The sequence below is a fragment of the Engraulis encrasicolus genome, chromosome 7 (assembly GCF_034702125.1).
Source record: "Engraulis encrasicolus isolate BLACKSEA-1 chromosome 7, IST_EnEncr_1.0, whole genome shotgun sequence".
Taxonomy (NCBI): Eukaryota; Metazoa; Chordata; class Actinopteri; order Clupeiformes; family Engraulidae; genus Engraulis; species Engraulis encrasicolus.
This window is the reverse complement of record NC_085863.1, coordinates 46,645,687-46,670,861: the sequence shown is the minus strand read 5'-3', so window position 1 is coordinate 46,670,861 and position 25,175 is coordinate 46,645,687. Positions and strand designations below refer to the sequence as shown.

The 25,175-nt window shown below is 42.9% G+C and overlaps 2 protein-coding genes across 2 annotated transcripts; one reads left to right on the top strand and one right to left on the bottom strand.

The window, feature by feature from the left end:
• The first annotated feature begins 229 nt into the window (after positions 1–229).
• nxf1b (nuclear RNA export factor 1b) lies at positions 230–16,428 on the top strand. The gene is made up of 21 exons (XM_063203727.1): positions 230–435; positions 1,009–1,240; positions 1,452–1,665; positions 1,994–2,077; positions 3,024–3,128; positions 3,267–3,347; positions 4,251–4,320; positions 4,666–4,754; positions 5,313–5,420; positions 6,597–6,706; positions 10,711–10,747; positions 11,324–11,395; positions 11,619–11,674; positions 12,066–12,173; positions 12,768–12,826; positions 13,051–13,166; positions 13,472–13,514; positions 14,034–14,106; positions 15,598–15,780; positions 16,101–16,161; positions 16,261–16,428. Exons 1-21 carry the CDS (start codon positions 408–410, stop codon positions 16,297–16,299), a joined length of 1,968 nt encoding a protein of 655 aa, XP_063059797.1. The 5' UTR covers positions 230–407; the 3' UTR covers positions 16,300–16,428.
• Positions 16,429–17,335: 907 nt separating this feature from the next.
• prdx5 (peroxiredoxin 5) lies at positions 17,336–22,741 on the bottom strand. The gene is made up of 6 exons (XM_063203729.1): positions 22,564–22,741; positions 20,981–21,115; positions 20,336–20,467; positions 19,571–19,609; positions 19,409–19,473; positions 17,336–17,645 (listed from the first exon to the last, which is right to left on the bottom strand). Exons 1-6 carry the CDS (start codon positions 22,654–22,656, stop codon positions 17,537–17,539), a joined length of 573 nt encoding a protein of 190 aa, XP_063059799.1. The 5' UTR covers positions 22,657–22,741; the 3' UTR covers positions 17,336–17,536.
• Between the last annotated feature and the right edge of the window lie 2,434 nt (positions 22,742–25,175).

The following is a 25,175-nucleotide window of genomic DNA, read 5'->3' as shown; positions in this document are numbered from 1 at the left end:
AACATTAAACGTGCGAGATTGTTTGTTCATCGCAGATTGTGTGTACATCAGGACACGCCGAATGATAATACAACATAACTGCTACATGGAAAGAGCAACGCATGTTTGACAGTCAGATTATGTTTACAAAGAAATGTGGCCTGCATGCAGTTTTGGGGTGTGTGTAGTGCGCATGCCATGGAAGTTTGAAGTGTAGTGTGCGCAAACTGCGCATGTGCAATAATTTTGAGTTTAGCACTAGGTGGCTCTGGTAGAAACAAAGCAGGGGCTTTTGTCCCATAAATCTATTGGATACCTCAATTCAAATATATGTAAACAACATATTAACACGTATGGTTTTAACACAGCAACTATAGACATTGGCCAAGAACATATCTCCATAGGCGGACGGCAACAAACTAACGAGAATGGTGGATGATTCCCGTTACCACGGTGGTAAGAATGCTATCATGCGTACATGCGTTGCTCTTTGCTAGCTAAGTAGTGAGAGTTAGCTACCCGCGCTTCGGGATCAACTTTGTTGAGTGTTGTTGCCTTTACATTGTCTGGATTGCTTTTAGTTATCTGTGTGTTCCTTTCATTATCTTTGGCCATATTGGCAGGAACGCGATGTTATGAAATCCCTTACAAATGTGCAAAATGGTGATGGCACAGTGTCCAGCTTGGTTCCATTGACTTCGCAGCTAACTTGCTTTTAAGTTAGCCAGAGATCAAAGAACGTAGCACGTCTAAAATCACAGATGTTTCACACAAGTGTATGATGTTGCCCAAATTGGCTCATGTCAGTAAACATTAGCGTAGTGGAGTACCGCTCTGTTTCAGTCGAATGTTTCTGACTTGTTGCATTGAACGTGAAACTTGTATGTTGTTATTACACGGATGTTACAAAAGCTAGCACTTGCCAATCACTAGAACTGCCGTGTTTTTTTGTAGTAGCACATCGGATATACACTGTTTATGACTTCTCTGCGATATCGTATTCTGATAATGTCCATCTCTTTGATATAGAACATGACGATCGAGTGGGAGGAGGTCCAACACATCGGAAAAAGAAGGGAAGGGGACCATTCCGGTACGGTGGAGGTGATCCACAAGGGTCAAGGCCGAGGCCTCGCGGGGGCTACGGAGGAGGACACGGCGGGGCCCCCAGTAATGGACCGAAGGGCAGGTTCGATGATACCGACGGTGACATAGCCATGTCGGACGATGGCCCACAAGATGACAGTTCACAGCGCAGATTGTGAGTGTGTGTATATTTTGGGAATAGAGTACCTGAGAAGGGCAATGCTTCTCACCCTCGTGTGAAAACTGCTCTACTGCATTACTGCTGTAAAATATTGCAGTGAATGTGGTGATTTGGACACCGAAGCGTCACAATTCTGCAAACAACTGCACTACACCTGAGTTGGCCTAATGTTTTTTTTTATCCAAATTATTTTTTGTGGTTACAGTAACCCTTACGGAAGGCCAAATGGCAGGAATCGCAGGAGAGGAGGAGGAGGAGGAGGAGGTGGTGGTGGTGGTGGTGGTGGTGATGGAGGAGGCGGCGGCGCATATCGAGGACATGGAGGAAGGTATGGAGGAAGAGGAGGAGGAGGTGGTGGTGGTGGTGGAGGAGGAAGAGGAGGACCACAAGGACAGAAGAACAACTGGTTCAGAATATGTGTGAGTTTCCTGCTCTACCCTTAGCTTTATTGGCTTCCAGTAACATCTCTTTGACACATCCATTATTATGGCAATCAGGGACACATTTTTTCACTGCGTATGTGCAACTACTAGCAAGGAATTCTGTGGAATTTTGACTTAAGAAGAATCTTTGGTATCAAAGCAGTTGGTCCCTCAGCCACTGAACACTGTTAGCTGCCCGTAATTGTATGGACTATGTGTACCTAGAGTATTTGTTTGTTTCTGTGACTTATGCTAGGGGACATACACACTGTCTGTTTATTGCATGTAGATATGTAAGGCATTGTTGAACTCCATTTTCCCTCAGATTCCACACGGAAAAAAATATGACCGGGAATGGCTACTGAAAGCATTACAGAACCTTTGCAGTGTACCATTCCATCCTGTTCAGGTGAGCTTCATTTCAATCCACACCCTTCATTTGTAAGGCCGGGGTTATGCTCGCTGTGTGCCTAAAGCATGGGACAGAGTGCACATACTTGCTTTGGGACCATCAGAGCACTTATACCAGATGTATCATCTAGGGCAGTGTTTCCCAACCTTTTTTGTCTTGTGTACCCCCTAAGCATTTTCATTGTGCCATGAGTACCTCCTAGTCAAGTAATATATCACTTTCTCTATCCCAATATAACTAAGCTCCATACATTTGTCAAAATTAAATTTTTCCAAGTACCCCCTGCAGTGTGCTCACGTACCCCTAGTGGTACACGTACCCCTGGTTGGGAAACACTGATCTAGGGGGCAGATGGCCAACGGGGGCTGATTAATTAATGCTTTCCACCATTGTTTGACTCTACCGTAAACTCAACAAGTTCAGATGATCACCCCACACTCCACGCTTCTCCTGACTGCAAAATTGATGTGAAATTTGCATGGCAACACGTTTGTGCACAGGAAATGTGCCCACCCACACGTGTCCAGCAGCAAGCATGTCCACTGCCTTAGAGTTCCTCCATCCGAGACATACATTTTCATGTTCACAGATTTTGGTCGAGGAAAAACCCCCAGCACTTTTTCATAGTGAAGTGAATTCTCGGTAGCTTAGATGTATATTAGTCATTACAAATGAAATTCTGAATTATTACAATGTAAACACAGTGAAGGACAGCCATTGTGTGCAGTTTATTTACTTCTTGCATTGTGTGCTACATTTTTGCTATTTCCGTTAACAAAACTACAAATACATTTACCACTAACAATTTTTACAACTTAAAATAGTTTTTATCAGCAGGAAGTATTTATATCAGCAGCATTTCTTAATTTCCCTTTGGAATCAACGAAGTAACTCTACTCCACTATTTCCCATACGTAATGATGGTGGTTTGTTATGTCCACAGTACCATGTTGATGGCCATAGAGCCGTGTTTTACATCGAGGACGGCTCGACAGCAAACGCTCTGGTCAAAGTGTCACGGATGATCACGGATAAAGAAGGCTACAAGGTACTCTCTTGTGCTACTCCAGCTGGTTTATTTGCACCCAGTACCTACGTTCTGTGGAAAATAAATGTATGTATTGCTCAGTAATGGAAGTGCTGTGTATAGATGCGGTTTAAAAACTGGTTTACATGTCTTTGTCAGATCAGCGTGATGATGAACCGTTGTCCTCCACCTCCCTCGGTTAACACCGAGTTGAAGCCAGCAGACCTGGAACATCTAAAGGTGTGACTCTGCTTACTGTATTACATACGCTACATGATATCATCTATTTCCCCCCCCCCCATCCCCACCACCATATCTGCGACTGAACATTCCACCTGCACTACTATATTTGTGACTGAACTTTCAACCTGCACTAACTCTAAACATGCGTGCGCGCACACACACACACACACACACACACACACACACACACACACACACAGACACACAGACACACAAGCACACTGCACTTTCTGCACTAAACCCAAACATACACACACTGACACACAACTCACACACACACACACACACACACACACACAGACACACACACCGCACCTTCTACCTGCACTAAACACACACACACACACACACACACACACACACACACACACACACACACACACACACACACACACACACACACACACACACACACACACTGCTGCTGGTGTACTTGATAGACCTATTTTAATATTTATTTTTCTTCAAAATGCTACTATTACTATGTCAGAACGCTATAAAGGACTTTTAGGAAAAGCACAACAATTACCTCCTCTTAATGTATGTTCTCTACAAGTCTTCTGTTGTCCAGTCTTGCACTTTAAATGTCTGTATGAGCACTGTCTATGTCCATACTGTCTTATGTCCATGTATAAGTACTGTCTATGTCTATACTGTCTATGTCCTTACCTAGATTAGTCTATGTCTGCATGGGAAAGCAAGAAATGTAATTTCAAATTCTTTGTATGACCAGTGCATGTAAAGAAATTGACAATAAAACCTTCTTGACTTGACTTGACTAGTAAAAGGGAAAACAATTGTTGCACTTGTCTTTAATGCTGAATACTTGTGGATATTTTCAAAGCCACATACTCATATTATACGCTGGTGTTTTCTTTTCCCCCAACTTTCCCCATTTAGCAATGCATGGCCAAACGGTTTGATGGTTCGCAGCAGGCTCTCGATCTAAATAATATCAGCATAGATCCAGGTAAGTCTTTTTTTTCTTGTTGTTATACTAATCACCTTATGTCATTCCATTCATAGGCCTCATAATAACATGTTAAATCTCTTTTAAATGTCAGTGTTCTCAATTGATTGGCTTACTGACCAATGGGGGAACTCGATGTCATACACTCCATGTTACTGTAAGACCCGCGTATTCCATTGAAACAATGCTTAGGTACATTTTGACATGCATTTGGAATTGCACTTCATCTAGCCTCAGACAGCATAAGCCACCATAGGTGCAGCTCTCAGAGTAGTATTGGTAGCCAGTAGTGTCTAATCAATCAGAAAATGTGAGTGACGGTACTCTCTTGATTCCTTTCCACAGACCTGGTGTCCCAGAACATCGAGGTGGTGTTGACGAGGAAGAATTCAATGCAGGCGGTTATAAAGATCATCGAGGAAAACATTCCAGAGGTGAGACACTGCACCACCCACATTTGAAGGCTGGCTAATGGTAAAGCAATAAAATAAATCCTGGCGCAGTTGTGATGTTGGGTGCTTTGTACTTTGCTATTTTTACTTTTTAATATGCATGACATACAGACAGACGCTTCAATGTTTATCCCCTTAGGACAGGGCCCCTGTTATAAATTAGCTGTTACCAGAGTGGCAATGACCAAATTGTAATGTATTACTAAAGACCCTCTGCACTGTCATGTTGGTGTAGAACTATGGTGGTTAAGTTATTTTGCAGTGACTATTACAATGTTCCGGTGGTGGAACGGTGTGTGTGTGTGTGTGTTAGGGGGCTACCTATCATCTCTAGAGTCCATTGAGATGGTTGTATGGTTAATGGTTTTTAATTTTTAAAGAACCAAGACATTTTATGATGGCTTGTGTTTCAGAAAGAGGCAAGACTTTTTGCATATAGCAGTTTTCTTATAGCAGTTTTCATTACAAGTGCATCTTTAAATATTTTGGCGTACTACAGTTAATGAACTGTATTGTTCTCTCCTTTACTTGTCTTCACAGCTGGTGTGTTTAAACCTGAGTAACAACAGACTGTATCGCCTGGATGACTTCCAAAGCATTGTCAACAAAGTGCCAAACCTGAAGATTTTGAATCTTTCCCAAAACGAGGTAAGACTCATGTGCTGAACACCATTGGAGGGCTGAGAAAATGAGGAGAAAGGGGGTGAGGGATTTGCTCATTGCTTGCAAAAGACTTAATATGATTCCCTAGAATTACACAAAATAGAATGAATAGAGTAGAATACCAAGTTTTAGCAACCTGCCTCTAATGGTTTTGGAGAGGAGTTCCTCAAACCATCAGGAAGTTGAAAATAAATGTTATGAGTTCCCTCAGCGCTGTAGATGGCAGTAGCGCACCTCTTTTGCAAGCTGCCATCAAGCACCACAGAAAGGGAAAAGGAAGGAGGGGACAGCATCCCCTTAGGAGACTGAATTTGAGCACACTCCTTTGCTTGTTTTGATTCATCTTTGTCTACTAGAAAGTCTTTGCTACAGTACCCAAATATGATGGAAAACTATGCACAATTTCTTGATCATGCCTTTCACAAATCCACTTTCAAAGGCTTAATATATCGAAACATATCCAAGCTTTGCTATTTCTAAGTACAGAATATGATGGGTATGGTCAGACTGAGTGGACAGGGCCATTTTAAAGCCTGTATTTGTCTTTAAAATAAAGGTAGAGGTGTCCAAAGTGCTTGTAGATTTTGTATGCAATTCCTGGGCTCGAAAAGTGGGAGCGGCACACAAACCTTGGAGGGCCTCCTCTCCAAAACTGTAAGAGATAGGATGCTAAAACTGGTTATTTTTTAAATTTGCATCAAAAGATTCCTGTCTGCAATATCAGTCAAGTCGAAGACTGTCAACTAAGGAAGGGCATGTAAATTAACATGGAATGACACAACATTGAAGATCGATTATAGATCTTCTTCAGGCATCTTAGGGTAGAGAACATGCGTACAGGCAGAATCAAGTTGATTTGGGTGAAAGTAACAAAATGAGAACTGCAGATGACTGGTCTAACCCTCTGTGCGTTCTTCTCTACCTTTGCACTTGCACTGTCTTTTGTGGAGGTGCATAACAGGCAAAATGCTAAATTTGCATAAAAGCGTAGAAACGCTCTATTCCCTCAAATGTTCGCCTTTGTAAACTACTGTTTGTCAAGTGCTCCATAAATCAATTGTCAATATTAGTGATGCAGGCAGTCATACGTCTGTGCTGAGTTGTCTGGGGAATGTTGCCGCTTACTGACAAATTTCGACTGTTCTTTCCTTCTCTGTTCAGATTAAATCTGAAAGGGAGCTGGACAAGCTGAAAGGGCTGCGCCTTGCTGAGTTGTGGCTGGATGGCAACCCCCTGTGCCAGCACTACAAGGACCAGACTGTCTACATCAGGTTAGTGCCACCCAGCTCTCCCCATCGTAGCCAGTCGGCAAAACCTGTCAGAGTGATGAGCCGTTGTGGTGTTTGTGTGACATGATGACTTTTTTTGTTCCAGTCAGAGGCGGAAAAAGTCATAGAAATTCTTTGGTTTGTCGTTTGGTCAAACAAAGTAATCTGTCCAGCAATGTTAGAGGAGTTAGAATGTGTGAAAGCACAGGTCCAAGCAGCAAGTCGAACAATCATGTATTGGGGCTTTCTGAAGCTATACCATCCGGTGTGATGATTATGCAACACTGCATGACATTTAGCCGCTAGTCTTTTTCAGAGGCTCTAGCAGCCAAATAGCTCGAGGGGGAGAGGCAGCCAAAGATCGGCCCAAGTGGGTGCTTAGCCTTGCGGGCATAAACTCCACAGCCTTCCGGTGTTCCATTCTAAAAAGCCCTAAATGCCAACCGGCAGACCATCACCATGAAATGTAGTTTGGTAATATCTTGCAGCCTGCTCCTTGGCATTTTATCGACTATGATGTAAATTACGATGTGTGAATGGATACTCGAGTAAGTTTTACAGCAGTGTAGTACAGAATATATTTGGCAAGTAATTGGGTCGCAGCCGTGCATTTGTCAAACGTCATGTATCCTTTCTGAGATCTGTTCGCTTGTCTTACTCAGAAAGCAGAAACCCAAGCAGAGCTAGCCTGGCATTGAATTTGACCTTTGAGGAGCCCACTGACCCCCACACACCAGTTGAGGGACCTGATGGACGACCTTGTGCAGTGCTAGCTTACAACTGTCACTGCCTTCGGCTCGACCTTTTGACCTTTAGCCACTCGACATGAACGTTCAGTTCCCATCCTCCACTTGTCTCGATTCCTCATTCCTCCTCACCCATCATGCACCATGGTGTTCCACAGCACTCTTCTCGATTCCTCATTCCACACTCACTCGTCGTGCACCAGGGTGTTCCTCGTAGACTTGAGATCAAGGTTCTGGTGTCCAGTTGGAAGATTTTTTAAAAAATTTTGTCAGTCCGACACATCGCCACCTCTTTTCTCTGCTACCCCTCTGCACTGCTTGTTTCTGTCCTGATTTTACCATCTTAGTCTGTGCTCCCCACTACAGATAGGGAAAAAAAAAACTGAATCTGGAAACCATTTCTATAAACACATTTGTTGCTCTAAAGACACTTGTAGTTTTTTTGGCCTGATTTCACTCGACAAACCAGAGACGGCCTTTTTGAGGCTGACCAACCAGTGCAGCAACTCCGATAGGCTTTTTAGCCAAGTCCCCACCTCATTGCCAGCTCGAGTTGCTTTGAAGCCTCTGCCCCATCTGATGCAGTCTGGCCCCGGCTGGCCATTTTGACCGATCCAAGAGCCTCGCTCTGTTGATGCCAGTGTGGAGGGCTGGTTAGCCATTGACGGGTAAGATCCCACCTACAAACCAAGGGACAACCTAAGGCAGGCACAGCCACGATCCTGGCCATCACAGGCACAGAGGAGACGTCGCATGACACGAGTGAGCGACACAGGGACCATGACGTCTTTGAGAGACAGTAAGCACTCATGAGGCATGCACCACGAACGAGCGCTGCACTTGTGGGCAGAGGTTGAACAGGCGCACACAGTGGGGTCGGGCACGGTTCTTCTCTCCACAGCCCTGCATCAGGGCAGAAGAGCACCTTTACTCAGAGGTGTAGTCTTGTGAGAGATGAATGTCTGTTCTGTCTATGTGGATGCTCCTCCTCAGTAACTCTGGTGGAGCAAGTGCTGACCCCACCACCCCTGCAGGCATACATATGAGCACTGATGGACTGATGTGCTGTGGTGTAACTCGCCATGAGCACATGTCTGTGAAGATTCTTCTTCATCCAGGTCATTCAAAGCTCCAGAGAAGAAATCCAGTTGCTCGCAACTTAAGACCATCAGCATTTCGTGCACGTCAGAACAGTATGCTAAGTTTGTGCTGATTTTAGTGCACATCTGTTACAGTCTGATGACCTCAAACTGTAACATGAGAGTTCTGTAGTGGGCGAGCATAGGCCTAACTGCATGGCCCATTCTGGCTTTCTCTATTTGCATGCCTTATTTATTTTCCTCCAGCACTATTTTTTGCATGTGCTATGAATTGGGAACTAGTCTATCAACTTGGATTGGCTATTTTGTTCAGTGCATACATTTTTACATCTTTTGTTTTTACATCTTTTTTTTACATTTGCGTCACTGTTTTCCAACTTTTCTAGCTTTCGTTTCATGGTTTCCTTCAAAAAGTCTGCATTCATCTTGGATTTTAGGTCATAACACACTGTTCCTCATTACGTTTTCAGCACGTTAACTTTTTGGTGATCAGTTTGCCACAACCATATTTGACATTTTCTTAAAGCTTGGAAGCCACTTGAATTATGAGTTAAACATGAAATCCAACTCATCAAGCAAACTTGCAGGGCAGTCATGGGATCAGATCAAATTACCAGAAGAGTCACTCTGTGATGATAATTAAATTTACCATAAAATGGCCATGCCACATTCATTGTTCCAAAAGGTTTGTGTGTGTGCTCATCAACTACCGTTTTTGGGGGGTGTCAACCAACCCCCTCTCTGCTTGTAAGTGACTGCCCCAGGGGCAGATGCAGTGGCAGTGCACTCACTACACTACACTCCTCCCTGGCTCTCCTACCCTGCTCCAATGCCCTAAAGCTGAGGCATCTGCCACTCTTCCTCCAAGCCAGCAGAGGACAGTGGTGAGCTTCGCTGAGGGGTAAGTAGGGGCTGGATCAGAGGGTGGGAGGTCTGCTTACTACTCATAGACATGATACACATGATTTGCACAATAATACACATAATACACAATCTATATAATTGTGTTTGTCAGCTTACTTGTTTTTATTTGTTTTATTTGCATGAGGAGTAAGTATGAGCTGGATCTGAGGGTGGGAGGCTGGCTTACCCAGGTGCACTGTATACAATCTACGTAATAATATACGATCTATGTAATTATGTGTGTGGATTTACTTTTCCTTGTAGGTGAACTTGCTCTAGGGCTAAAGGTCTTTCCGTGCATATATCCACTTAGAGTTATAAAATCATTTTTATTTCTTAGTTTGTACATACATTTACACAAGAGGGTGCTGTGTTAGGTATGTGTAATTTCAATATTTGTATGAAAGGTTTGCAATGTAAAAGTTGAATACACAATTTGTACTTGCTGGCACAGAATTAGCTGGTCGGATATACTCAGTATTACTAATGGCTTTCTAAAGGGGTTTTGTATACATCTCTTGTCAAGACAACTAGCGGTACTCACTTTCACATAAGACTGCACACACCAGGCAAGTCGGCAGCTACAGACTCTAGAAGTGCAGCCAGAAAAGCTAACATTTTTCGGAGCCAGCCAGACGCTTTCAGAAGAGTTGAAGGAAGGTGCTCGTTCATATTTGATGACCGGCTAAGTCCATAAATCCATAGAGGGCTGTAAGCTTTGTGCTGGTACTGTAGTAGGCTATCCCAGGAGTAGTAGCGGCTGGAGTTCTCCATCCCTTTGATAGATGAGGCATGGCCCCGGGCCTGTATGCCTAGCCTGCTGCAGGGTGTAGAGCAGAGCAGAGGAGAGGGTGGAAAGTTTAAAGTTGGGCAAGGTGACGGCCGGGCCTTTGCCATGTATGTGAGATGTTTGAATTTTGCTCATTGGCAGAAAACTCTGACTTAAGTTAAGACGTGGATGCAGTAGATTCGCCACTTGGGTGTCAAATATCCCGCGAAAGGAGTTATGAGTGTTGTTGAAGTCGGAGGTCTGGAAGAGGTGTGTGTGTGTGTGTGTGTGTGTGTGTGTGTGTGTGTGTGTGTGTGTGTGTGTGTGTGTGTGTGTGTGTGTGTGTGTGTGTGTGTGTGTGTGTGTGTGTGTGTGTGTGTGTGCGCGCATCTTCATAAATAAGGCAGAGAAGGCGGGCAATCATGGCTCCATATATATAACTATTGTGTGCTCTGTTTGTCCTTTCTTGTGTCTTTGAATGCTGGACAGTGCCGTACGGGAGAGACTGCCCAGACTGATGAAGCTGGTAAGTTCTTCACACTCAAGTCCTTTTTGATGAGCAATTCAAACAGAGTGTCCAAGTTATAAGATGCTGTAGGACTTCTGATAAAGTTTCTTTGAAAGAGAAATGAAGCATCCAGTTGCTTACAGCTAAACGCATGAACTAGATAAATGAGCATCTTCACAGACAAATCAAAATGTGGGTTCTTCGTAGTACTAAATCAGTAGCCATTTAGGTTGGTAAATCCCATGCTGTTTGACGAATTGTACCGATTTGAAAGACTGCATGGAAACCCTCACTGAAATCTACTCCTGAGTTTAAGAACCCAAACACAAACGAGGAGGGTCAGCACAACGTATTATTAGACAAACTAAAGCTTGTACGTAGTTTTACAGATCCATCATGTCAACACCAGATGTGAAAGCAGCGGTCAAGCCTTAGATAATATTTTAAATGATAATCTGGGAACAGTCTAATCATTTTCTCGTAGGGGAGGTTGATGTAAACCACTCACTTGTGATATTGTGTGGCGATAGCCAGGCTAGTAGCCATTGCTTTGGGGGTTGTTATTCTGACTTCTGTGTGTGTGCACTGCCGCAGGACGGAAATGATCTCCCCGCCCCCATCGGATTTGACCTGGAAGTGACCCCCGCAGTGCTGCCGCCTTGTAAGGTAATGCTACATTACATAGTGCTTCCTCTCTGTGAAAAAGAAAAAAATGTGTCCTATGTTGTGTGTCAAATAAAACTTGATGAGGCATGTGAGAAAATAAACATACTTGTGAATCATTGGAGAATAGACCACGTTGAAGCTCTTTTCTGCTGTACAGCATACTGTCCTCAGAGACATAATTAATGTCTGCTTTTCCATCTCTCACTCCTTTTTTCCCATATAGCCCAGTTACTTTGCCTCGGAGGAAATCAAGACACTGATCCTGTTCTTCCTGCAACAGTAAGAATGATTTAAAAGCCCTGCGACAGCTCTCAATCAGCTGATAGCCTTCGTACTTCAGACTTAAATGAATGCCATCCAATGGTGTCCCAAAGTAGCATAGCTACAGGGTAGACCCTGTAATGCTGCACTATGCTACTTTGGGACACCTTACTTTCCATCAGGACTAATTTAATATACTTTATTCTACTAAATGTTGAAACATCTTGAGTCCTCATCATGCATGAATTCTGCTATACAAGTTAATGTTGTTAATAAAGCATCTGTTGAGCTTCATCGTGTTGAATTCTGCCATATAAATGTTAATCATTGAATTCTGCCATAAAAATAATAATCATTGTGGTTGTTGAAGTGCTTATATTTCCTGCTCCTCTTCTTTATACCGCTTTAGGTACTACAGTGTGTATGACTCTGCTGACCGGCAGCCTCTGCTGGATGCCTACCATGACAACGCCACCTTCTCCCTCATCATCCCCTTCTCCCCACAGAACCCCTCCAAGTACGTCACACAAGCCAGTGTTAAAGGTGCACTGTGTAGGATGGTGGCCAGAGTGGATATTGCAGCTATGCTGCTCATTGAAACTGTGCTGCCTATTGCCAAATTCGATCTGAACTAGTATTTACCAGTATGACCTAAGTACAGTTCGTTTTGCAGCTAAAAATGCCTATTTCTGTACATTCAAAATGGGGGACATGGAGAAGATCCCCCGTTCCATGTATGAAAAGCCACATTTTCCTAGTCATAATGAATACTTAGAATTTGATTGTGGTGAAAAAAGTAACATTTGTGAATGGGCAGCATGAATTCTGGAAATAAACTACTAAAAATATTACACAGTGCACCTCTAGTTTGGTGCCTCTTTGAACAGTAGAATTTCATAAATGTAATCTTTTAATTGGATTGAATTTGTAAATAGCATTTTATTTAGTCATAATTTACGCCTACCTATTTGCTGAATCATTCAGAATGGTACATGACTGTGAACTTCAATGTAGATGCGTTCTACATGTTCACAAATGCATCCCTATCAGACTACTAATAATTGTGTAATTTCTGTGTGTGTGTGTGTGTTTGTCTCTTTCTTTTAACTAGATGTACGTTAGGAGACTATCATAAAGATAATCGCAACCTGAAAAGACTCCGAGACCCAAGTAAGATATTTTTTTTCTCTTACCCTTTTTAATACGCCATCTTATCTCATATGCTCATCATTTCACGTTTGTGATTGAGAATTGATTCATAGTGGAAATGTTTGTCAATTACTCTTGTAACTACAAAAGTAAGCCAAGTCCCACAGTTCAGCGTGTGTAATTTATACACATGTTGTTTACTGCTAAAATTTGCATAGTGACCATTGCCATTTTCTGCTGTACAGCCACCCGATTTCGTCACCTGAAGCACACTCGTCTTAATGTGGTGGCCTTCCTAAACGAACTCCCCAAAACGCAACACGACGTTGCCTCTTTCAACGTTGATGTCAACACCTACACAGTAAGTAGCAGAGGAATAGAGTAACTTTATTGATCAGGAAGGAAAGTAAGGTGTCCAGCAGCATGTAGAAATTGTACAATATATACTGTATAATATACATTGCATGTTAGATTAAAAGTGTAGCACACACTTTCATATATAAAAATTGTATCAAACATCCATCACCTAGTATCTGCATCCAAACATTACCTGGGGGGAGGGGGAGTGAGGACACAGATTAAGAATACCTTTGTGATGATTTCTGTGCCAACTACGGTGTTCTGACTTTGATTTTGTTTTGTCTTGTCTTGTCCCATCCAAAATAGAACACTCTTTTATCGTTCACCGTCAGTGGAGTCTTCAAAGAAGGTGAGTGCTCAGCAGTGTCTGTCCTACTCCTGTATTCTACTTGAAATAATGCTGGTAAAGATCTTTGTCTGTGTGAGAGAGTGGTCTGCTGCACCGGGTATAAGCTCTAAAAATACTTTAATTGTTGAATGACCGAAACATTGGTGTTTGTGAAACAAATTAAATTTATATATTTTGAAGCAGTGGCAGACCACTCTCTAACGCAGTGTTTCCCATCCTTTTTTGTCCTATGTACCCCCTAAGCCATGTTATTATATGAAGAGTACGCCCCTTCATGCATGCTCTATATATTTTCTGCTATTCCAGAGTGGCTACACTCCATGTATTTGTTATTATTACATTTCTCCATTTACCCCCGGAGGTGTGCTCACATTCCCCTCGTTGGGGAAACACTGCTCTAACGCTATGTACTACATTCTGGGACCTGCATTACTGCTTTTGTGGGTGTGTGTGCACCCTAACATTCACAGATCTTTGTCTCACCTTTTTTTTCCCTACATTGTCGTTGTCTCATATTAGTGGATGGCAAATGTCGAGAGTCGTTCAGAGCCTTCTCACGGGTCTTCATCGCTGTACCCGCTGGAGCTTCAAGGTAAGAAGCTGAAGCTACTGAACGTCTACTTGGTTGTACTGATTTAGGGCGCGATCACACAGACCGCGGATTTCTGCCTGCAATCTGCGATGCGCGTCCAGCTGATTAATCAGAAGTGACCACACCGAGCGCGGATCAGCTGCCTATTCGAATGCGGTGACTTGGCAACGTAACGACAACTGTCACTCGCAACGTAGCCTAATCGATGGTGTTGTGTCATTAAATGATGTGAAATCAAACATAAAATGCTTTGTCCATTCATCTATGTAAGTCGAGCTCTTTCCTTGCTCTCCTAACGTTGGATAGGGAATCTGATATGAATGTTGATAACGGTCTCCTATCGAACATCTGGAAATCCGCCGCGGGTTTTCCGCCTTGAGTTGAACTTTTTTCAACTCGATCCGCCCGGCGCGGAGAGGCGGAGAATCCGCAACCCGCCTTGCGCTGATATCAGACGCGTAATCCGCTCGTTTTCATTGACAAACAATAGAATACATCCGCCTCCTACTGTAAAATCCGCGTTCTGTGTGATCGCGCCCTTATAATGAATTTGTCTAAACACAACCATTTGTTCATCAATAGCACTGTAAGACAAAAACACAAACACACACACACACGCGCGCGCGCATGCGCACACACACACGCGCAGTTGCAGTGATACTTGGGTCACACTATACACACTACTGCAGTCTGTTTATAGCCTCCAATGCAACTCTGTTTGTATACTCTGTTCTACTACAGTGCATGTCTGAGGCTTGTTTACGTCTTCCTTTTTAAGTCTTTGGGGATAAAAGCAGGTGTACTGTAATGTTATACAATGAATTGTGAATGGCAACGCGGCAGTATGTGCATAAGAGTGACTGCTAAGTGTGATGTAGTGTAGTGTAGTGTAATATAATGTATAATGAATGAAAACACTGCTCTGTTGCCCGGCAGTCTGTGCATAAAAGGTCTTCCACTGAGTGTGATGTAGTGTACTCCTCTGCCCTGCCCAGTCTGCATAAAAGCGCATGTAGTGTAATACAAGTATGTAGTGGCCTCGCCATTAATTTCGTATAACCGGTCACCTCGTCGGCCGTTATCCCTTACGTAGTGGATGACAACAGTGTACCAGAGATTGTCACTATGGTAACATAGTACATCTATTTTATAATAACTGTGTCTGGCTATGCTTTGCTGCCCTTCCCAGTCTGTATAAACGATATGTGTAGTGTAGTAGTGTAATATAAATGTATAGTGGATTACGACACTGTAGCAATTTTGTAAAGATTATCAATACGATAACCTACAGTTTGTATTATTCTACATCAACCATCTCTGACTAGACTCTATTGTTTATATTAATCAACCATCTCTGACCTGACTCTGCTGCCCAGCGTAGTCTGTGTATAAAAGCTTCAGTGTAATGGCACTACAATGATAAATATGTGTAACATGTAAATATGATGAAATGACAACTCTCTGTGCTCCTCTCTGCCCTGTCCACTCCAGTCTGTGCATAGTGAACGACGAGCTGTTCATCCGGAATGCCACCACGGAGGAGATCCGCAAGGCATTCGTGGCCCCGGCCCCCACCCCCTCCAGCAGTCCCGTACCCACCCTCTCCTCCACCCAGCAGGAGATGCTCAACGCCTTCTCCCTACAGTCCGGCATGAACCTCGAGTGGTCCCAGAAGTGAGTGCTGCCTGCCACTGGCCCCCGCTTTTTAACCTGTTCAGTTTCTTCACTTGTTGATTGATGTTTCATTTGATGTTAGTTGATATTATCTACTCAAGTAATTCCTAAATGTTTCCAAGTGGTAATATTAGTTAATACTGTTTTGATTTATGTGCCCCGATATAATATATAAGATCTATACGCTTAGTAAGGCAATCAGAAGTTCCACATGCCCCCAACACACCCCTTCAGCACCTGACCCCCAAAATACCTGCATGCACGCCACTGATCTGAAGGATATGTGGACTAATGATGTTTTCTGTGTCCTTGTTGACTAGGTGTCTGCAGGACAATGAGTGGGATTTCGAAAAGGCTGCCAAAATTTTTACTGACCTTAAGGTAAGTACAGAATTTTCTTGCTAAGAAAACTTTGTGGCTAGAAATTGAAGTCGTCTTAAGTCTGCACTGCATTGAAACTTTGTTCATCTTTCTTCACAGGTTCATGGGAAAATCCCGGATGTCGCTTTTATAAAGTGAAGATGTTTCTTCCAATGGTCATGAATTGAACATAAATGTACATTTGTTTTTTACAATAAGAATTTTACAATGTCCTGTTGCACTATGAATGAAAAAAATAAAAAGCTAAATAATTTGTCAATATGCCAACCTACTTTGCAGTTTCATTTGTAGTTTAAAACAACTATATTGCACACTAAATTACACACTGCAATGCATCATATGGTGATGACAAAACTGAAGCTCATTCTGCTGGATTATATTTCATCAAAGGAAATTCTGGATCAAGGCGTCACAACGGTAAACTTTGATCCTGAGGATCTGAGGAGTTTGGCAGACAGACTGTCAGGGAAAAAAGTGATGATCCTGTGGTAAAACATCTTCCCCATTGTGCTGCAACTAAAATGCCATACTGTAAAGCACCTTGGCATAATTATAGCAGAGATTCTAGGAGTATTATCCAGTCTGTCTGATTATATTTCCCTGGCTATAGGGTAGACAAGTGGGCTAGTACTTCACTTTTCGTCCACAAAATGTATCCTGTCTGCTCTCCTGTAATGTAATGTAATGTATCTCAATAGGAATGAGAGGCGAGCATTTACTATTACTAGTGTCCCCCATAGCCATCTCAGTTCTGTTTAATGTAAACTAAGTGTGTGTTTGGTTACAGTGACTGACCAGTTTCTTGACGTTCATTTTTATTAGACGTTTCGCAAAGTGCAAAGCAGCCTTAATTCTGATTTTAACAGTCAAGCCCTGGCAACATTTGAAAAGTTAGGGTGGGGAATCTGAAAACAATGGTTGAAACGTAGTTCTGCCATGGCTTTTTTTGTTTGTTTGTTTTATAAAGGATTTTAAGGGTGCTGCAGACCCATCACTCAAAAACTTCTGTCAGCTTTTGTCCTGCGCCTTCACCTGGGATGTGCATAATCATCACCCTCAACATTTGAAAACGTATAATGGATTGGGCTTGTGACATGATTGTCATGCGATCTCAGTAGAAAAGACTGAAATTACCTCTATGTTCCTGTAAAAAAACATTTCAAGGGACCAGTAATTTCTCAACAGTGGTGTGTTTTATTTTGTCTCACTAAGACATTGTAAACAGAGTAATTGTTTGAAGGTTTGGATGGATGGTTTCTGCATAGCTCTGTGCAAATTACACAATTGTGCGTCTCAGCTTTATGGGGTTTTTTGTTTGTTTTCATTTAAGTGTACAAAGGGAGTAGAGAGGTTCAGTAGGTTTAGTGCTTGTGGCCTAAGCCAGATCTTCCAGGATGTTGGACGCCAAACTGCAGGTCAGTCCTGTGCCGTCAGGTTCCACGTTTACTTTCTTGACCACGCCGTCTTCAACCAGCATGGCATACCTGAGGAATCCAGAGCCCATAGTTTAGAGAAACTCAGTCACGGCGATGCAGCTCATTTCTCAGTCATAATCCTTCCACTTTGCATTGCACAATCATGTGAGAGTGCAGAACTCCCAAGCCTAGACATGCCTTATCACTATAAATACTCACCTTTCCCCCAGGATCAATAAAGTTACTCTACTCCACTCTACTCTACACATAAAACCGATAAGCAGATTGAGAATGTGCTCCCCCAGTGACCCATTTCCAATTAAAAAAAAAAATCCCCCAGCGAATCCAGTATTCCCTTGTGTGCACCAAGCTGATAACCAACTCCACAGACAAACCAACCAATTCCGTGGAATACTCAACCACCCTCTCTGGCGGCGTGCCCTAACACTGATGCCTGCCCCCCAGTGGACTGCAGTGAAACTCCAGCACTGGACATGATCCAACTGACCCATTTGAGTTGTCATTCACTACCCCCATAGCAGCCAAGAACCGGCTGACTCTACTCCAGGATGTGAGTGAGGGTGTCGTCATGCAGCGTTGCACTCTGGGTAGAACGGCTACGCTTCATTGGCCTTGCCTTTCTTCTGTGGCAACCTGCTTAATTCACTTGTGTAAGCTTTCATTGCATCAGTGGTTTTTTTTCACTGCAATAACTGTGGATGTTCTGCTTGTGTAAGCAAAACTCCTCTGCTAAAACCCAGCCTGAGGGAGGGCAAAAAAATGTAGGTGTTGTGACATTCACTTTTTTGGGTGTTGTGACATTCAAGTATGTTAGAATGATATCATCTAAAGTTACACAATGGCCTTTGTTGGCAAGTGAGATGTGTTTTTTCTCCCAGTTTCATCCTTTGCGATAGATTTCAGGTGTTTGTATTTCAACTTAACAAAAGCTACGACACGATTCAGGAGCCTACATTTATCCATGACATACACAAGAACTACCCGCAGGGCTGCTGACAGCCTTGGTCGAGCCACGGACAAAATCATCTGAAAGGGCCCCTCCTCCATAAATACAATATGATGGGACCAAATTCTGGGTCTCCAGTCTTCCTTGGCCCTGGGTAAACAGACCTGTTTGTCACCTGCCTGTCGGCAGTCTTACTGACCCGTGACAACAACTGGGCGATTTACTGGTGAAGGCCAATGATTGTAAAATTGAGGCAGATTGCGATGATCAGCCTAAGCCAAATTAGATGGGACATGACTTAAAGGTGACTCCCTGAGGCTGGCGTCATTGTTGACAAAATGTTATACAGTGCTGATTTTGTAGTGGTGGTTTAGTTATATAGACAACATTAATACACATAAGTATTTAAACCAGTATGGGAGATGGACAGTGTGTGCCTATAAAGAAGGTTTTAGTCTACATGTCCTCATACTGGTCGCATCAGGGGGAAATTTGAGATCAAAACCCATGTCTAACAATGAGAAATGTCCCAGCAAACCCCTTGATCAACATAAAAGCTAATATATACATGTATACACGCATATATACATACATATATAAATGAATAATGTACCCAAAAACATTTACATGAAAATAAAAACGCCAGCAACGGCTTTGACTGTGGCGCACACGGCTAAGGCACCACACTGTTGCACTGGGGACCCAAGTTTCATTCCAGGCCGAAGTCATTTCTCCTTCCTTTCCCATGTCCCTCTCCCACTCCAATTTCCTGTCACCATCTTTGACTGTCCCATGTCAATAAAAGATGAAAATACATGTATATATTTTTTTTTATAAAATACAAAAACAAAAGCATCCATCCTACCTTTTGGACCTTGGGTTTCCAAGAATCTGCACCAGCTGCTCAGCGTCCAGCAGCAGATCCACTGCCTAAGCAACGAGAACAAGAGAAGAGGACTACAGTGAGGAAACAGTGCATTGCACAACACGCCGTACCCAATCTTCCTCATGTTTAATAAGCACTTACCTTTGTGAAAGCTCCAGTAGGATCGGCAAGCATTCTTATCTGTGGAAACACAAATGTTCCATGTATTAGCAGTTTGTGCGCGAAGGTATGCTCAGCTTTGCTCTAGTGTTAGTCCCAGATGTTGTACATGTCAAAAGTTTAAAGTGAGCCTGCAAGCTTACAAGAAGAGCATGCATCTGACAGCAAAGATGGAAAGTACCTGTATACATGTACAATATATGGGAAAGGTCCTACTTTGTAGTCTCATTGTTCCCATTTATACATTTCAAATAAGTCACTTCACTTGTATTTAAATTGGCAACAAGTTGTGATTAAAATCATCTAGTACGTGAATGTCTTGGACAAAGAAATGGGTGTCATGTCAGGTTATCCACCTTTGTAACCACTACCTCCCCAAAGGACTACAGCCACTACATCACTATGTTACCTTAATTTGCTTCGGGTTTAATAAATGCTACTCTACTAACTACTGAATAAGCATATGTATGCACTAACAAGGTCATCCGGGTATTCCAAGAACATGGTTAAGTGATAAACCTGTCGAAGTAAACATATAGAAAGTCGTAACCCTGCTACTAGAGAGCCCACATGCATCACAGCAGTTGAGAAAATGAGACAACTCCCAAGCTCCTTTATCAAACGATTTAGAAAGCAGGCACCACAACATCCAGCTTAGCAAGTTAACCACGTCTGCCACTGAACCAGCTGCCTTGGAATAACCAAATGATGTTTAATTACAGTGTTTTGAATGTCTTCATGACTCACTTTGCCTTCAGTTCCGTGCTCCTTTCCCCAGGCGGCCATGACGAATGCATCGTTAACGGAGACACAGGCCACCTCCTGGATGCCTTTGCTCTTCAGCGCTGCAGCTTGCTCCACAAAGCCAGGAAGATGTGTCTAGATATTCAAAAACAGACACAAACGGCAAGTATTTTACCACAATTTCCTCATATACTGAACTCAAAATCAGGAAGACGCGTCTACTGTCTTGGGTCTAGACATTCAAGTGCACGAGGGGATGAGAGCGCTCAACTTCTCGGATAAAACTTTATTTCATTATCGTGGTGGTATAAACAAATCGCATAAGCACACAGTGTGTTTTTCTATACTAAATCTACATTCAGAAACACACACACACACAGACAGCATAAAAAATGTCACAATCCCCACGAACGCTGTGTCCTGACCAGCACTTTTTAAATAAGCTAGCAACATTATTTCTTTTGAAAATCAGAAGCCATACAACTGTTAGTTTTGCGTTGTGTGATCGGGTTGTGTGTACGGGTATTTGGAGACAGTGTATTAATCTAGTTGATTGAATATCTTGAGTGTAATTGTAGCGTTACCCCCTGTTTGATAGATGAAATAATTTTAATTACTATAAACTGAAGTAGACATAAATCCACAGACCTTGGAGCATCCGGGCGTGAAGGCTCCTGGTACGGCAAACAGAACCCCCTTCTTCCCCTTGAAGAGCTGGTCCATGGAGACCTTCTTCCCTGGCTCTCCCTCCTGCACCTCCACTGCCGGCAAGGACTGACCCACCTGCACCAGCAAATCAAAGACGATATATTATTCAGAATCAGCACGCACACACACACACACACACACACACACACACACAGGGGGGAAACAATTCCCAAAACACTGAATATCTTAAAAGAAGAAAAATATCTTCTGAAGTGAGATGCACCGGTAGTTAACATCAAAACGTCAGTCACATCAGTGTGCGGTTGCTGAGGGGGAAACAATTCCCAACACACTGAGAAAATGAAAGAAGACATCTGAAGAAGGTGTAAAGATCGAAATGTCACCGTGTCTGTTTCACCAAAATACAGATCAAGCTGCAGCTACAGCACTTTCTTCACAGAAGCATTGTTCAAATGTGATGCACCAAACAGCGGATGATGCAGACTCTCTATCTTGGAAGGACATCTGATGATTGCTCTTGCTTATTAAAAAAAAACTAAAAGGACAAGCAAGTGTGAGGAAATGTTCATCCAGCTCTTATAAACATACCGAACACAGTAATATATCAGTAATATCAAATACAGTATACGCTTCTATACAGTACATTTCTCTCAAGCAAGCTTGACTTGACGATTGGAGTGAAGTAGGCCTATGTCCCTTGCAGCTGCTTCATCATCACATGGTTTGTCTGCAATGTTGTTGCTACAGTGCAGGGACATGGCAATGTCACCGCGAATGCGTATAGCGAACGATGATGAACCTGCTGGCATCATCAGTGCATCTAGTAATTCTACAGGACATAGGTAGTGGGGCAGACAATAAAACTAGTAGTAGCGGCCAGCATTGTCTTGGATCATGAGCTGAGATTCCATGCACCAAAAATGTGCTGCAACTATACTAGCCAAAGTGAACAGATACATGTTAATTCGCTGAGGGCACAGGCAAAGGAGGGCCTCGCGCGTAATCCCCCTGCTGTAATTTATCAGATGTTTAGTTGTATAGTTCTATAGCCCATCCAGCAATAAGATCATCTTAGGAAACCAACGCTAATTCATAACCTAGTTGTTCTATTTTTAGATATTATGCATGTTTGCAAAATAGCGACACAGAGCCAGGAATGCCTTTAACGTGTGTTAAATTGGCAACGCAATTGTCTTTGTCGCTGGATTCCTTGACATTACTACATAAAGGAAATCTAGTAATAAATAAATGTATGAAGCGTTTCACGAAAAGCTAGTCGTAAAAGATACCTGGATGTAGATGTCTGGTAGCTAAGCTAACAGTTGCCCAAAACACAGACAGTGAACGTTACATTGTAAGTGGTTTGCTACAAACTAGCTACATTGTTATGTGTTGTGAAACATTGCAGCATGGCCGCCCTGGACAAGAACCGTTATGTTTAGCCACCCCAGCATTCGTTTAATGTCCAGAGCGAGACTAGCCGTGCACCACCAAGGTCAAGCGTGCACGCAGCTAACTACTTCCTAACAAAATGCGAAGTTGTTAAATTGAGGCGAATTTACCTGAATAGGCATGTTGACGGAGAGCGTTGTGTGCAGAGGTCTGATGCAAAGGGCGGCACGGGTCCCTCTGAGAATGGCTGATGAAGGATTCATGGTTATATCAGTCCCAGCCTCAACTGGAGCGTCTGTGCGTTGGTTCCACTACAAGGAACGGAAGGAACCACAGACTCACTACACCGGCTGTCCCCAAAGTTAGATTGCCCCGCCCTGCCCCGATGAAGAGGATTTGCACCTGCCATGCCACTTCAGGGATTACATAATAATTTCCTATCAGAGCATATAAGCAATTTTACTAAGATTTTGTGTTATTTATGCATTCACTGCAAATGCATTAAATGCAGAAGTTTTTGTCTAGAAATGCTATCACTGCATTAACATAACGAGTAAAGGAGCTTATGGCCTCTGCCTGGCTTATTTAGGCCTACTCAAACAGGCATTTCAGGACAAATCAAACATGCCAGTCTATTGTTCAGGGCTGGACAAGGTAGATTGCCAATTGACTTTACCACAGAGATAAGCAGAACAGTGGGTACAATAGGCTAGTAGTTATGGTAGGCTAGGGCTACAACAAAGTAATATTGTAGGCTATACTACCCCACCCACCTCTGTGAGGTGATTGGAGACCTCACCTTCACAAGAGTGCAACTACACATAAATATTATTAATCTTACTGTAAACATGGGACTTTGAGGTTAATGGGATAGTTTGCAGACAAAACAGTTAATTGTAATAAACAGGTCCCAACAAAATGTTAGGGGCCCATACTCTGACCACGGCCTACTGGAGTTTTCTCAGACATGACCTTTATTCTTATTTGGAAATAAATGTGTAAAATATGCAACAACATTTGTTAAACAAATATAAACATAGTTTCAGTAATGAGTATAAGCGTTCTCAGGCATTGTTAACAGCTCCTGAGATTTGTTTGTCTGTCAGGGTGTGGTTGCTTTAGTCTAGACTCCCATGCTCACACTCACACCTGTGGACGCTGGTTTAACTGTGGTGCGTTTTGTATAGCCCAAGACAGCAGCTGGAATGCCCTGCGATCAGGGCAGGAGTAATGCACAGGCTAGATATGGCTTAAGTCTAGGGGCCCCCACCTGCCAGGGGGACCATGATTGGCCAAAAGTGAAAAATTGCAGAATTGTGATAAGATGCAATATTGAAAAATTCATCTGTCATATTGAGTACAGTTGGTAGACATGTTATTCTTAATTCCAACCTTGTAATTGTGATATTGTCTATGTACAATTGTCGCTTAATTTACCCTCCAGAGGCCTACAGAAACCTGTAGCCGAGGGGTCCCAGGCCAACTTAACCCGGCCCTGCCTGCGCTGTGTTTGAAACACAGAACTTCCTTTTCACTGTCTCTTGAGGATTTTTCATATTTTAACTTGAAAACTTAACACCGAGTGAACCATAATAAGCGTGACTGAGCAGTGTGGCCTACAACTGGACAGATAGCATCCAGGTACAGGTCTAGCATCCTGAGGCCAGGGCTTGACTGATCATATGGCATACAGGGCATTTTCCCGGTGGGCCAACAGTCCTTTGAGGCCGATGCTGTTTTCATGTGCGCTTTTTCCCCCTGAGAGATTGGCCCAGCCTATAGATGGGTCAGTCCATTGGTCTATTTTTGAACCAATCATTATATACTGTTGTAGAAAAGCAGGGAGACTGTGAGGGGCTGGTCTATGCCAGAATGCCCAGGCTGTATTTTTGATCCCAGACCAGGCCTGTCTGAGGCACACACATCCAACACAGATCTCTCTCTCTCTCTCACACACACACACACACACAAGTATTTTGTTCTTTTAATTTGTGCATTTCAGATTGGAGATTTATTGTGGAAAAGCAAGAATCCCTTGATTAGACTTTGACTATTGCTGCATTTGGCATTTGCCTGTTATACGTTATGGTATTGATTGATATTTAGATGACATTTCAAGACAAGCTACCATTTTAGATAGACATTGGCATACAGTACATTCAATGGAAATGAGAGTTGGATGAACAAGACAAGGATGATTTATACACTGTAACCAGGCAGGCGCTCACAACAATCCGCTCAATCTATACATGTGACATTTGTATGATGTATGCAGCAGGGTACCGTGCCTGGCCTTAGCTAGCTACCCCTAACCTTCCACTAAAATATAATTCTCCACATGTTCTAGCTGTACGGAATTAGTATGAAGGTATGGTAAGACTGGGCTACTGAAAACACAGATTTGCTTCAGGAAGACTTGTAGTAAGCATCTGCTACTGTACTTAATGCACTAAGTACTTCAGCACCCAACATTTCAGCAATTGATAGGAGATACCTACACTCGCTGCATTGTTGCTGACAGACTGAGATACTGCAATTATTACCCACTCTAATAGTGAATATATTTTGAAAGTTAGCTATTTTATCAAGTCATGAGGCTAAGTTCAGCCCCTTCACATATTATATCTTTGTCGATAGATAGAGGACCGCTGACAGCTTTGCTGGGCGCAAGATTAAGTAATCTGAAAAGGCCCCCAGCCCAATGCATAACTAATGAGTAACCAAATCCCGCTCCCCCCTCCTGGGCCCGGGACAGCTGACCCATGTTTCCCCCCTGGACAGG

Bases quoted from the DNA above. Each gene is read 5' to 3' on its own strand.
- prdx5 (XM_063203729.1), bottom strand. From the start codon at position 22,656: ATGAATCCTTCATCAGCCATTCTCAGAGGGACCCGTGCCGCCCTTTGC. The intron at 19,610-20,335 runs GTGAGTCATGAA...GTGTTTCCACAG, and splicing joins AGCACGGAACTGAAGGCAAA to ATAAGAATGCTTGCCGATCC. The intron at 19,474-19,570 runs GTAAGTGCTTAT...CTCGTTGCTTAG, and splicing joins CTACTGGAGCTTTCACAAAG to GCAGTGGATCTGCTGCTGGA.
- nxf1b (XM_063203727.1), top strand. From the start codon at position 408: ATGGTGGATGATTCCCGTTACCACGGTG. The intron at 12,174-12,767 runs GTACGTCACACA...TCTTTTAACTAG, and splicing joins TCCCCACAGAACCCCTCCAA to ATGTACGTTAGGAGACTATC. The intron at 14,107-15,597 runs GTAAGAAGCTGA...TGTCCACTCCAG, and splicing joins GTACCCGCTGGAGCTTCAAG to TCTGTGCATAGTGAACGACG.